Source organism: Apteryx rowi, unplaced genomic scaffold (genome assembly GCF_003343035.1).
Source record: "Apteryx rowi isolate R43461 unplaced genomic scaffold, aptRow1 scaffold_505, whole genome shotgun sequence".
NCBI classification, from domain to species: domain Eukaryota; kingdom Metazoa; phylum Chordata; class Aves; order Apterygiformes; family Apterygidae; genus Apteryx; species Apteryx rowi.
In genome coordinates, this window is record NW_020450767.1 from 342,660 (window position 1) to 357,594 (window position 14,935).

Below are 14,935 nucleotides of genomic sequence, written 5' to 3' on the forward strand. Positions count from 1 at the left end.
CTGTGTAGCATAGACAGGGATCAGTTAAACAAGAAACTATCAAATAGTTCAGTCCCATTTTTTTCTGGTTTCTCCTAGTGCTTTCTATATATTGCACATGAAAGCACTGAGAAATAACAGGAGTGCTGGCTCTACCATTCTTTTCACAGTATTCTAGAATTAAATTTTTAAATGTAATGAAAAGCTGATAAAAAGTAATGCCAATTCCATGGACCTGGAGCTAGCTGTGTATGAGCACAATGTTGTCAGCCCTTGAACTGCTAACATGGAACAAAAACATTCAGCCTCCACTTACTTACCCATCTTCGAGGCACTCYGGGCACTTCTGAGGGTAGGCCAGGGGGTAGCAGCAAGGTGTTAGCAGCAAGGTGTTCTTCATGTGGCAGAAAGACTGATCTTTCTTATGAATTACAGTAGCTACACCAAGATTCCCCTACGGAAAGGCTGCTCTGCAGGCAAGGATATCATGGTGATGCTTACTGGAGTGGTGATGCTGAGAGAGAGTTCACATTTGCTCATTAAGTGCTCATGTAGCACTAAACTTCTCTCTTATACTCGAGAAATATTTGATCATAGTGACACATTAACACCTAATACCTACATTTGCATAATGACAGACTCTCTGTTCAAGCAGCAACACTATAATGTAGTGTTAATGTTTGCCCCAAAGATGCTTTAATCTGCAGTGGGGACAGAGCTGCAGCATTTTGTTATAGAACTGAAAAGAAGGTTGTTGAGCACATTTTAGGACTGGCAGTGATCTTGTCTGGAGGCTGTTAGCTGTATTACTTTTAATAGTACTTAATTACAAAATTAAAGTAGAAAAATCTAAATACACATAAAATATTTTTATCAATTTTTTTTGTTAAAATTGACTATAATGTTTATTAACTGTTTATACATACTAATCATGTCAAAGTTGGACTGAAAGAAATATTTATGCCTTTAAATAGTGTGTCATGACTTTTCAGCTATGGATATTTAATTCTTTCTCTGTCCCTTAATGAGACTTTTTCTCTTTGACTTCTGTAGTACAGAGGCAGACACCAAACCTCTGCCCACTGTACATTCATTCCCAGTAATGGTTCTTTTAACAGGAAAACTGACATTTTGGAATCATCAATCCTGGCAAACAATCAGAGACCTTTACTTCAATTTAAATGTTTATTTGTGATACAAAAGTCAAAACTTTCGCAAATAGTTATTCAGAACAAAAAACTAAATGATTTATACATAAACAATTACATACAGCATTTATAATGTGCAGTACAAAATGTACACTGTTTGGATGAGATACARATTGCATATGATGCCAAGATTTAAACAAGTGTTAATTATATATACTAGTGCTGATGGTTATGTTTCACATAGACAGTTGTAGGTATTGCCTCAAAACACAGAGAAGATACAGTTCTGAAGAGCAGTATTTGTCTCACCTTCAGTCTCCAATTCCCTGATTTGGGCTTGGAGGAAAGACCTGGCCATTTTCTGTATTCATAGAACAGTTCTGAATTCATCAAAAATGAAACTAGGCACATGTGCTTCAACAACCTAAAGAAAACAGGAAGTCACAATTAGGTATTTTATGCATTATTCATTTGTATGCTTTATTTACCCATTAACATAGCACATATAATTGAATGAAGTGTGCAGTGTTATTGACCTGAACCACGCAGGCTTTAAGACATGCTCCTGGCTGTGTTCTTGCTTAGTGCACAGAGCGAGGAAGGGACATGAAATAAGGAAGTAAAGCAAGTCTTGGGCTGTGAGAAAGACCTGAACTGCCCAACTCATGTCACCTAACCACTGTGAAAGGAATGTATGTTGGAACCATAGATACTGTGTAAGAATTGGGAGAATGCTGACACTCTTTGCCGTGTCTCCATATACCCCAAAATGAAGTGGAACTGGCACATTAGCTGAAATACCCTACTTACACAGGGATCTCCCAGCTCTCAGTGCAATGTGGTAGGAACAAGAGAGAAACTGGAAAAAATCTCTTTCATTCATAAGTATAACTAGGAAATGGCTTTTTCATRCATAACAAACTTTCCTCAACTGAGATACAGCCTATATCAAATAGGATTATGACTTGGTTTTAATACCACGTATAAATAATATATCTTCTTCAGATGCAGTTAAGTCATCTAACTGTAAAGGAAGTCTCTCTACAGGCCCAGACTTTAAAGATTTCCCTTCTGTGTAAAATAGAGAGGCTGCCTGGGAGGCTTTGCTTCCTGGGCATGAAGAGAAGGAAAGGGAAAAAAGGGCTGGAGATGGTGTTTAACCAGAATTTAGAGTTGCTGAATAACTTTTTGCTCTAGATTTAGAATACTGCTGAGTTTGCTATTATTTAATTCTGCAACATCTCAGAACTACTCTTTTATCTCCTTTCTCTCCCCAAACCTCCCCACAMTGGACTCTCTCTCTGAAGATTAAATGGAAACAGGCTGCTTCTTGAAATCCACACAAAGTTGAAATACTACCAAAATTAACTTTCTGTAAGGATAATATGGCTGGTATGACAATATTTACACAAAGTATGCGAGTAACACAGTTTGAAGGTTGTGCAGGGTAAGAGAATTCATTATGGCCTATTCATAGAAGGTGACATTTTTCATCTGTCTCCTTTCAGCAGTCTTTTACACAACACCCAAAAAGGGTGAATACAGTTTTCTGGACATGCTTAACCAGTCCGTGGTTTGGACATTCATTTACAGATGATGCCATGTCCCACAGTAGACAGGTGTGAAACTTCTACATAACTACAAAATAAACTAAAATTTAGGTCCTCTGAACAGGGCTCCAGGTAGAAAAGAATGTATTTCCAAGCAAAAATAGCATCTATTATTTAGATGACCTGATTCTAATCTCCTTTTGTATTTAACAACATAAACATAAGGAACAAGGAAAAAAAGTTTTCACACTGAGTAGCAGTTGAATTATCTGAAAATAATAATCCAGACAAATACAAGCTACTATATAAAAGCATTTTATCAGTGGCTTCAGTATCAGTTAACATCATGTAAGGAAATATCCCAATTATTTTTAATTCTCTTTCAGCTAACATCATTGGATCTATGGATGAGTAAGTTCAGTGGGGCCAGCATTCCTGGTGCTATGTACAGAAGACATGGAATTCTTTCTTACCTTTCTTGGTAACTTTGTATAGCGAATATAGTCTTCCAGGAACATGAGGGCACCCACTACATCAGCAGGCATCTCTGGTATCTTCTGGCTAAAATAAAACAATCGTGAAGATCATAGWCTTATTAGCCAATCAGTTATCTGGATAAAACTGTATGAAAATGACAGACTTCAAATAATACTTCTTCAATTAGGTACCATGTGATCCCATTACAAGAGGAGAAACATTTTAATCTTAGTCATTATGTCAAATATATTTTACTAGAACAACATACTCAAAAAGCAGTGATGGTTATACCAAAACCCTACCCAGAGGTGATATTTAGGGAAAAAGAGGAACATGGATACCTTGTGCACTGCTCCATTGTTGAACGAATAAACTGACCGATTAGAGCCAGGAACTGCTCTGTGTATCTTGAGTGAAACTGTTTCAATAAGGTAAGGAGTCCAAGAACTAAAGGCAGCCAGTCAATTTGATCAGCTGGCCGTCTGCACACCACTCCTGCACAGAAAAAACAAAACCAACAGATGTTGATAAAACAGAATATATCCTTTATAGCAGAGAGAAACTTTTATAATACATTCGCATGAGGTTTTGTGTGGTGTCTCCCTTTCTGCTTGCCCACACACAAAAACTAAAAACAATGTAGCAACTGTATTTCTGCCACTGCAAATATCAYCAAGCTATTCAGTAAGGCATAAGATGGAATTAAAAAGTCAAAAGTTGGGATTCTGTTTCCTACTCCATTGTAGGAGTCAGAAACTGAGCATCTTGTATATAGCTAATTTTAAATAGGTTTTTATAAGGTTTACAATGAGGGAACAACAAGGGAACAACAAGGGAACAACAACCTATACAATACCTAAATTTTTGTTGTACTGAAGTTTTGAAAACTGGGAAATCAGAAATAGGAAGTTGACAGTGGGAAAATACGGGAACCGTTTCGTTGTTATGTAGATCTGAGGAAAATAAAGAAGAGGAACACAGTTTTTCCAMGTATTAACTTTTTTCCCCCCACTCAATTAATAATCTGCAAAAGAGAAAAGCAAAATATGCCAAGCACCAGAAGGTAAGCCTAACCTTATTTAGTGGATTGTGAATGCCAGCTGCTTCCAAATAAGCTGTGATTTCATACAGAAGAGTGTTGTCTTCTTTAGGATAAGGCAGTGATGGATTCTGATAATGTGCTTCAATGTCAGCCAATATTGCTCTAAAAGGAATATGAATTAAATGCATTAAGTACTTATTTAAACTGTCCACAAATAAACCTGACACAATGCTGCAAGTCATACTAATATAAAAGTTGCACGCACACAAAACTTGTAAATAGTTACAAACAAGAGTAAACCAACTTTTGGATTTTTTTTTTTAAACCAAGATCTTACTTGATTCAAAATCAGCTCCAAACAGGTTCACTGTTCTTATCTCTTATCCAGACATGATCTCAACTCCAGGTATAACCACATGCAATTAGAAAGCTGCACTGCCCACTAACATGTTCTTTCAAATTACTAGCTACCTGAGTTATTTATTTTAACCCAAGGTTTTATTGGGTTCAGATTCAAATAACAATCAAAAAACCCCAACCAATCAGACTCCACATTTTGCCCCAGTTTAGATTTTAAGGATTGCTTAACTGACAACAATTAATATTGCAATGATACATGCTGTTCTTCAGCACATTTTGCTTCTTACTTATTGAGATTTTCCAAAGCAGCAGCCAAATGCTTGGAGTCAAACCTGCAGGAATAATTCAATTCATTGGTAATCTGCCGTCTTAAAAGCTGCATCTGACCGACCTGTTTAAACAAACAAACAARACAAGGGTGGGGAGTTATACTGAAGGCAATGGGAGAACAGGAAAGTCAAACTAAGGAAAAATATTTTAAATAATTACAATTTACAGTAATATAGCTTACCTTAATTCCTCATTGCCCCTAAGAGCCTTTGTAGGGCTGCCCAACCTAAGTACGTACACTGGTGGCTGACCCTACTCTCTTATTTTAGAGAGCATTGATTCAGACTGCCTGCAATCAGAGCTGACGCACCCTAACTGTACAGTCGGAGGAGAGGAGTAGTCACAGGGCCCAAGTTTCACACACAGTTAAAGGGAGCAAATCCAGGCAGTGTGAAGAGGACACTAAAGCGGTAACAGATACAAAATGCCAGAGCAGACAGTTTATTACAGCTTATGAAGTACCTCAGAAATAACAACTTTTAGATACCTACAAAGATCTATGACTGAGCTACAACAAACCTTTCCCACTCAGTGGCTTTCCCACTGAGATAGGAACAGTTACTTTACTCACAAAATCACCAGAATAGTTTTAATCTAGAAAGTTTTGGTCCACATGAAACATTAAATCCCCCTCTTCTTGAGGGTACCAAAGCATGAATAATTACCCAACTAGCCAAGATTCTAGTTTCAAATTCTTCAGAAAAATACTAGCGTAATTTGGAAATACTAACTTAAAGAGTCACATGTGCTAAGAGATACAATATATGGCAACACCTCAGTTCTCTGGAAGCTATGTTTTTACTGATAGGTCTTTAAGGAACTGTGCTCAAGACTCCACCATGGGGTGGGAATAGCCATCATTATCTTGTGTCCAAACCTATGCCTTACTGCGCATTAAGCTGGTGCAGGTGGCAGGAAATTTTTTCTTTCTTTTTTTTTTTTTAAATAAAAATAAGCCACTTGTCTTCCTCTATTTCTACTGTAAACTGCTGAAAAAAGCATCCTATTGTCTTCTAAAAATATAGGAGGTAAAATGAAAAGTGTCTTAAAACAACAAGTGTTCAGGAAAAGAATCATCTGCAGCTTGGCATGGACTAAAGATTCAGTGGATATGACATTGTGCTATTCGTACGGATTTTCACTAGCTATACATTTGTGTGAATGATTCACAAACACACACATTCACTATTTGTGATGCCGTAGGCTGGGATGGAGATGGGGAAGAGCAGGTAGAAGGAAAGGGACAGGAGTGCTTTTGGAAAATGCATTTATTTGCTTATTTTTCACCTGTATGTAAAAATGCTTGTATCTTCTTCCCTCCCTCTCCCTAGACCTTTGGGTCAGCAATGGCAGGAAGTAAAAATGACAGGAGATCACAGAGAGGCTTGTTGCAGTCAACTTTCCCCTTCCTTCCCTGATCTTTCCTCTTCTCTTCAATAATACAAATATTCACAACACTTTGAAAAATGTTAGCTATAAAATATCATTTGAAGTTGAGGTCATTTGAAAGGCTGGGGAAGGTAAGCAGACGTGTTAATGGGATAGCTTGTTTAAACGTTTGGCTTCTTGGACTGACTTCTGCGTGAACAAGGCAAATTCAGCGCATGTTCCTGCTTAAAACTTTAGCTGGGGTACATTTACATTCACATGGCACTACGGGGGATGTCCGGGCTCTTGATGCTGAGCACTAGCTCAGYCTTCACAAAGTCAGAGCTCTAATGCTTCATTCCATTTTAGGCAAGCTATAGGATTTTACATATGGACCCCCAGTGCTAAGCACTTTGTGGATTTTAAGTCTGGGTTAAGAGCTGTCTACACAAAGAAAGCTCAGGAGCTCTCACATATCCAGCCATGCTTAATTTCTAATGTTACAGAATTCCACACCAAAATAATACGACACTGTAAAATACACAGAATAAAGCATGTAACTAAAGATCCTGGAGTGAATTCTGTGTATCAGTGAGTCATATAAACTTACCTTCATTATGGAGTCTAAATATGCTGTCCATATCTTCTGAGTTTTTGCAATTGCTGTAGAATAAACTTTGTTTGAATTTGCTGAGAAAAGAAGAAGGGCAAGGAGTTAAAAAAAGAAAGAAAAAAAAAGTAAGAAGAGAAATAAATAAATGCAAGTGCACTAAGACAACATCTATCTTGCATCTTAAACAGAAAGCACTTACCTATAATTCCTTTGAGAGGACTGACAGTATTCATAAGTGCTTTTAAGGTATCCTGTACTGTCCTGTCTCGTAATATATTTTTTTGAAACATGCTGAGGAAATTCTAAATAAAAGAAAGAAACAATAAGTTAAAAACCTCACACATGGCTGTTATGCCACCACGATTAATCGTAGCATGTATGTGTTCAATAGTAGTTTTTTGTTGTTAGAGGAGAAGGAATATTTCCACAGTTGCAGAGCTGAAGAATCCCATAGTTAAACTTTTTGTTTTTCTGGATGACAATACTCAGTGTTACGAGACCCGCAGATCCACCTCACCAATACATAATACCCCTGTAGCCAACAGTTTTTTCAAGGAAAAACTGTCTTCTTTTTTTTTTTTTAATTTCTAACCAGAATAGGACATATTCAATCTGCTTTGGATTCTTTTAAGAAAATCAAAAAATTGATTCAAGTAGAGGTAATATGGAAAAGGTCATTGGATAGAACTGACACATTATTTATCATGGTAGACACAACCCCCCCAATTCTTTGTACATACCTATACAGAAAAAGTTAAGTAAATAATCGCCACAAAGCATACACCTTAGAAAAGCATTCCTTATGAACTGTCCATTTAATGTTAACATGTAGCCTATAGTGATTAGCACCATTTATTCCAGATTAACAACTTTAATTATACCTGTAAATGGTATTTTACCTTTGAGTTCAAATACACATTTTTCAAAAGCTTTGGATTTGAAAGATTATTATTAAAAAGCCTACCAGTCACAACAAAATACTTAAGTTTAATCTGCCATTTCAAAAGTTAACAGAACTTTCATTCCACTAGAACAAGTTACTAAGCAATAAAAATATCAYGAACTTCAGAAACTGAAGTTCAAAGATTACCTGCAGCTCCTTCACAATCATGAAACAGAGCAGCCTGTCTAAACCATTGAGACCAAAGGTACCCAAAGTATCTTGGATCTCTGAGAAGAGACGACTACTGGTTACCTCCTGATGAGTTTTGATATCATACCAGGTGTTCATTTGGTCAATGTAACATGTGAATCTAAAGAAAAATTAAACAAACAAATGACATATTTTAGAATGAGCTGCAGACTGTTTCTGTGATGATCTGAGTAATGAGTTATCTTACTCTGAAAGACACTAGAAAGACTCTGTAAATATCTCAGGTGATGTTTTGTCACTCCTCTTTCTGCAAGGGTTCTATCACTCTTCCYGGGTTCTTTTCTCCCCCTTTTTGTGTAATGCATTGTTAGACCAAAATCACAACTTTTCTAAACTAATATTTAAAATGTACAGGATGGATTGGGAAAATTCTGTTTTAGATAAAGACAATGGTATGACAGCCAAGAAAAACTATTCGCCTATAATTAGTATATTTYCTTATTATATAGTGGAATTGGACCAATACAATGCATAGAGCTATAATATAGCTTGTGGCATATAGTACTTACTTCGGATCTGTGATCCTCAGGATTTCTCTACAAAGCCGACCAATAAATGTTACAGATTCATCCACAGGTGTGAATTTTGGTATAGGAATATGAGTAGACTGGTATATACTTTGCCAGTCTTGAATCTGAAAAGTAAAACAGTAATTTGCAATGTTATCATATATTATTATATATATGCATATATTTTTAATTTGCCTTAGAAATTCAATTTCTTTTGTTTTAATTAAAGTAGTAAATGCTATAGAACAATACAGTAAATTATACACAGCAAAACACTACAAAAAACAGAATAAAGCAAAAAGAAGAATTAAGCTTATGACAAAGGGCAAGCAGAATATAAAGAGAACAACCTAAATTCCTGGTGAGAATTCCATCTGCTCCTTTCYGCAAGAGAACCATCTGCCATTTTGTTAGCTAAATTCAAGATCTGTTCACTCCTTCACTTGTGAATTGTAATATGGTGACCAAAAAGAGCAGATTACTACTGCAGTCTTTATAAGCCTGCATTTTGATACCTGGCTATAGATAGAATGAGGACTGCTATGATTCAGTAGTTATTTTCTGTTTTCTTCAGGAAGGAGAGGAAGGATATTGCTTGTTTATGAGAGAGATTAAAATACTGTGTTTGTGGCCCTTTGCTCTGCTTGTATGCAACTAATACACTGGGGATGCTGAAATCATTCCGGAAAAGGTGGCGATGGATGTTCTTTTGCAGTGTCTAGCACATTTAGTTAGAATCACAGCTATCTGGTTGATGCATGATGTTCTATCAGTCACTTTACATCCAAACTTTAGCATCSAAATATAGAGACATTTATCAACTTTTTTGCCATTCTTGTTTTAACTAGCACCTTTGTTCTTAGGAAGTTATTGCACTCCTGTTCCACGTTGTAGTTAATAATACGAGAAACTTCTTCTTGCCAAATTTTTAAACCATATATGTTGACATAATCCTGGATATATTCAAATGATCGATGGAACCCATCCATTGTAGCTGCCATTTCTTTCAATTTGGGCATCAGTTCACTTGGCTATAGGGGGGAAAAAAAAAGAGGAAAAAAAAAGAAAGATAAAAACTGAACTCTGACTAGGCAGAACACTAAGAAAATGTGCAAGGCTTCTAAATGCCTTTCCATACAACAGTCTCTCCAGGATTTTATAATGCTCCAGCCAGAACTGAAAAGGTTGCTTCATATCTCAAGTAATTATTCTTACAAAAATATTTTTTTCTCCTGATTTTCATTTTAGGCTTCAGTGGTACTGTTGATTGATCTGGGAGAGAGACTCAAGAATCTAGACAGGAACAAAACAACAGTCATATTCCTTATTTTACCTTTTCCTTTCTTTTCCTTTCTATATTCTTTATGTGGCTTAGATGCATCATCTGTTGTCATCAAACATCATAGACAAAAATAGAACTATGAACTCAGAAATCACATGACATTTGGGAATAGAATAGAAATAGGTTTTTGGATTCCATCTCCTCTTACTAGTTTATGAATTCATTTTAATATCAAACAAGGCATTCCAAAGAACCTTTAAGAAGTTCAAAAAATGTACTTTATCTACAAAAAGGAAACCTGTACAGAAAAGTAAAAACTATTTTCTAACAGGTAGTATAATAAAAGAGGTTCCATCAAAGCCGAGATACATAAAAAATAGTATCAAATCTAGCTGTAACTCACCTTGGCTCTAGGATTAAAGATAAGTCCCCTGTGAAGAGCTAGAGCTACCCGTTTTACTAGCTCCTTCCTTATTCCATCCTCTAGTAACTGTTTTGGGTCCACCTAAGTAGAAAAAACATTTTTTTCTGAAAGTCAGAAAGCTATCAAAAAATATAAAAATATTTCATTTTTACCAAGAAAGACATTAAGTACTTATCATGTAATAGGAAAGCAGTGCCAACACATGCACTTCTCTACCAGCAGTTGGTTCAAAGGATAAATATTTAAATACTTCTGCTAGACAACAGAATTATTCTTTTAAGTGGAATGGCAAAGGTTTGAATTGTACTTCCCATTTTCAAACTTTGTTAATGGTCCATTGTATGCACTTAGTGCATATTGGTTTTGTATGTTTGCTCAAGAGCGCTTACTCCTGAGGTTCTTACTTCTGAGGCCCTGAAAGATGCATCTTAATGTAGGAAGAACAGCCTTTGCCAATGGAAGAAACAGCTCTTCAGAAAAGCTTGCAATCATTTTTCCAAATTTCCAAAATGCATCAATTAAAGTTGATGAGTCTATGTACAATGAGAACTGTGTGTTCTTAGCATCCTTAAATAATACAGTTTTTATTTGGATGCCAAGTTAGGCAGCCCAATTTGAAAATCTGGATGCCAATTTACTTCTTATTGTCTTTTTATTTTCCCTCAAGGTCCTGCTTAATGTTCTGAAATATCTATCCTAGAGTGCTAATTGCTACCAAGTGACTTTTTCCTAATGGAATAATGGAACATTACCTTGATGATACCAACTAAAGTAGTTTTCATCATGAGGATACCTTCAGTGAAAATTGAAATTGCGTGGGTTAGCTTGGCAACCTTTAATAGGAACAGAGGATACAACTGATTGAAGTGATTCCTTAATACACAGATAATCACTCTAAAAACATAATAAATCTTTTCCAGAGCTAGCTTCCTACTTTATTCTGAAGCAATTCACACCAACAGAGCTTCAATTTTTCCATCTAATTCAAGTCACATATATATAGTACTATATATATATATATATATTTTTAAATTAGATCAAGATAGCTATGTTACCAGGAGGAAAGAACAGGTAACTTCAAATGGCTTTGCACAGGTTATGGGAGAAAAAACCTAGCCCTCTGTATCGTGTGCATACAAAACACCACGGACATAAATGCCAGTCAGTACCTTTGAGTAGGCTAGGGGCACAGCTTTACATAGTTATTTCACAATAAAACCTGCTGCTGGCAATGGGTCCTCTTCAATATTTCCACAGATTTAATACAGTAACACATTCATTTAGTTTTATAATATAAGGTGAGCATCCATCTGCTCAGACTAGCCATTCTTTTGCCTTTATGACATTTACAAGATAGAATTGTAAGTTTGAACTGCATTGTCTCTATTCTACAGAAAACATAAGTGAAAAGCCTTTGAGCAAGATGAGTACTTTCCCCTCTCCCTTCTCAGAAAAAAACAAAACAAAAAACAACCCCCCCCCTCCAAACCACTATCAGTTCTGCCTCCAGCTCCATCCCTGCCCTCACAAAAAATAAACCATCTTTGCAAAATTTAATGCAGGAGTCTAAACCTCGTATTCAGGCCTGAATGACAGCTTAATGAGAATCCACAATCTGCTCATGTAAAACTCAGTAACAAGTAAGCGCTTCAGCAAGAACTGCTGGAAAAAGATGACACGTAATTGGTATCTGGAGAACGAAAGCATATATTCTTTGAGGGAAAGAGTTACTGGTCTACTCAGATTTTTGCTCATCTTCTTCTAATAAAAAGAAAGCCAAATAATTTTAATGTTTTTTCATATTTCCAGAGTGATAGCAGTGGAGGAGAAACCCCCTAGACAAAAAGCCAAACAGCAATAGCAGCTTTTCTAGCTGATCAAATCAGCATGCCTCCATCCTGTCTTTGAGGGCCAGCAAGAAGCTTAACAGCGCTGGCTCATTCAGTCTTCTCCTTCTCCTGGAACAAGTATTCCAAATGTGAGGGCTTCATTCCAGACTTGGGTCTTTATTTTTTTTCCTCCTACCTAACTGAAAACATTTACCCTCATTTACAAATATATTTAGGTTTCCTCTTAGGCTTTCCTCCCCTTTCTTCATTGTAACACTAGTCAATTTTAATTCCTACTCAGTCAACAAATCCAGCTTTGCTGTTAAAGTGCAAATTCTATGGAGCTGTATCTACTTAAATTTGGCTGATGTTGGCTACCTATAAGGTATGCTTTTTCAGAATTCCCTATTTTAACTGCACCTCATATCGTGGTCCAAGCTGAGCATAATCTCGTAGCTTGTCCTTATCAAGGCGAGTAGGCACTTCAATAATATCATGAGTCTGAAGCTTTATAATTTTGAGAAGAGATGTAAACATGCTTTCTGGAATTATCTGTAGAACCTTTGCAAAAGAGAGATGAGACAAACACAGTCAGTACACTCTCAGTTAAAAAAAAAGTAATCTTAAATTGAGGATAAGCAATTGAAGAACAGGACAATTATGTCTCTTCAAATCCTACCTTTCTTACATAGGAAACCAACTCGCCCGAATAATATTGTGATACACTGAGAAGATCAGGGCTGTTTGCTTGATTGATACGGAGAAGTGGCAAGTCAAGAGCGGAAGCGAGCTAGAAATAAAGTTAACATTTTAGCTTCACATGTCTATTTTTCTAATATCACTTACGTGCCTGAACTCTCTTGCTCAGGCCTCAAACTGCAATTCAAAGCAGAGGATTCTTCCTAAAAAGTGGCATTACAACATGAGATTGCCAACTGGGAAAACAAACAAACAAAAAAACCAAACAAAAAATCTTTTTTGTTAAAAAGCCAAAAATCCAAACTGTAACACTACATTTCTCTTACTCATATTCCCCAATCTCATCAGTTGCATGAAAGATTTTTCTTGTAATTTTAGCTTTCCCGCTCCCCCACATGCTATTTTCCATTCTTGTTTCTACAGAAAGAGTGTATCTTCTCATTTGATGGCAGATCTTCATAATGACAGATGAAGTGCATATGCAACATTACTCTTGTAATTCCTTCAACTGCCTCTGATACATATTCAGAGAATCCCATCTATGCACCCATGTCTCCAGCAAGTAACTGTAATGGATAGAAGATGGATGATGACACTAATTTGTCGAACAGCAACGATATGACTGGTTGCACAGAGTAACATGCATAACTCAGTTTTATTTTCTTTAAAACTAGCCTTCCATTAATTTATTACACCCCTAAAGAAATACAGATATAGAAGACGYCAGTAAAAGGATTTGAATCATATGCAACTTCACAGACTTCGTTCTATTTAACAACTGCCTTAGTCGACTTGCAGTGTTAAAGTACATCCACTTTCTTTCATCCTTACCTTTAGAAAGGTGGCTCTGAGTTTAGTTACCATAGATGGACTGACTCTTATGCTTTCCTGCATAATAGATGTAAAGCTGAAGAAGGAAACAAACAGAAGTCAGCTCCTTCCCCCGGAACTCATGATTTAACAGCTGAAAATCAATGTCATTGGCACCAGCATAATTCAGAAATAGCACAGGAGATCAGTGAAATTACACTAAGGAAGAATTTGGTCTGCTGAGATACTGGCCATGGAAAACCATATGATCATGGAGAGGTTGGGTGATAGAAGTGTACATCAGGCACAGTAACATCCAAGCTAATGAAGGGCAGCTCACCAAATCCCCACCATGGAAAGGAATTTTGCCAGTTTTTGTTTATTTGTTTTTGGTTGAAACAGGATCTCCAATATTTTAGAGAACTTAAAGTTTTTATAGTTAGGACAAGGTAGAGAGCAAAAAGTTACAGCATCACATAGTCTGCAACTCACAATATGCCAAGGATGGCTGTTAATTCTTACTCAAATTGTTGAGAGTTGAATATACTCAGCAGCTCACAGAATAAGGCTATAAGACTTTTTAAATTGGAGAATTTCTAGCATTAATAATACCTATGCATTTTATTTCCTAAAGGTTTCAAAAATGATGACTAACTTAGAAGAAAAACCTCCTGGTAATATACCTGTCAATTAATTGCCAAGCATAAGACAGATCACCAACTATCTGCATAGTGATCAAGACCTCTTCTTTAATGTTGATAGTTCGGATCATCTGATGGAGAAATTTGCGTGTGTCAGCCAAAAATTGGCAAACTTGCAGGTTAGTTTCCAGCTGGTGAAATTCCTGGACCTATATTTACCAAAATAAAGAAATCCCCCTTTATGTCTGTTAATCTTTAAAGGAGAGCAATACAAAGACAATCAGTAAGCTGACATTTTTTTTTTTTTTTAAATATAGTAAGACACTGAAAAATCCTGGCCTACTTCAGAGATGCATTAAATAAGAAATTTCACAAAGTTACTCCAGAAGGTATACCATACTGAGGATTCTTTTTATACCCTGGAAGTTGGAGGGGAAAAAAAATTCACACAACAAGTGTGGGTATTTTTTATTTTGCCTGCCAAATTACACCTCTAGTTTCAAATGAATTCTGATTTCAGAATTTCTAATAAAATAATGAGTAACGTTGCTAAATTATATTTAAAACTGAACTCATTGCTTCAAAGAAACCCTACTAGTTTTCAGCTGCAGGTGGCAGGTTTTTTCATGCTATCTCCTTTATTTTACAATCAAAAGATCTATAAGCAAGCCCTGGTGACTATATATATAACATTATAAAACAGGTCTGAATTTAACAGTTG

General features: G+C 36.2%; 1 protein-coding gene across 5 annotated transcripts in view; it reads right to left on the bottom strand.

Moving 5' to 3' along the window:
• Positions 1-1,155: 1,155 nt before the first annotated feature.
• The window catches only part of WASHC5 (WASH complex subunit 5), a 28,739-nt gene continuing 14,959 nt past the window's right edge, over positions 1,156-14,935 (bottom strand). For 2 of the 5 annotated variants that reach the window (XM_026079920.1, XM_026079921.1), the window contains exons 13-29: positions 14,257-14,423; positions 13,595-13,670; positions 12,744-12,854; positions 12,485-12,625; positions 10,988-11,068; positions 10,215-10,316; positions 9,381-9,560; positions 8,530-8,654; positions 7,958-8,120; positions 7,067-7,169; positions 6,865-6,944; positions 4,844-4,947; positions 4,229-4,358; positions 4,011-4,107; positions 3,496-3,649; positions 3,151-3,238; positions 1,156-1,551 (exon numbers count right to left, since the gene is read on the bottom strand). In XM_026079920.1, coding sequence (XP_025935705.1) covers positions 1,495-1,551; positions 3,151-3,238; positions 3,496-3,649; positions 4,011-4,107; positions 4,229-4,358; positions 4,844-4,947; positions 6,865-6,944; positions 7,067-7,169; positions 7,958-8,120; positions 8,530-8,654; positions 9,381-9,560; positions 10,215-10,316; positions 10,988-11,068; positions 12,485-12,625; positions 12,744-12,854; positions 13,595-13,670; positions 14,257-14,423 — 1,959 coding nt within the window. In that variant the 3' untranslated portion in view covers positions 1,156-1,494. Of the gene's footprint in view, positions 1,552-3,150; positions 3,239-3,495; positions 3,650-4,010; positions 4,108-4,228; positions 4,359-4,843; positions 4,948-6,864; positions 6,945-7,066; positions 7,170-7,957; positions 8,121-8,529; positions 8,655-9,380; positions 9,561-10,214; positions 10,317-10,987; positions 11,069-12,484; positions 12,626-12,743; positions 12,855-13,594; positions 13,671-14,256; positions 14,424-14,935 lie in introns of those variants that run through there. The other 3 variants (XM_026079924.1, XM_026079923.1, XM_026079922.1) reach the window with 2 other exon arrangements.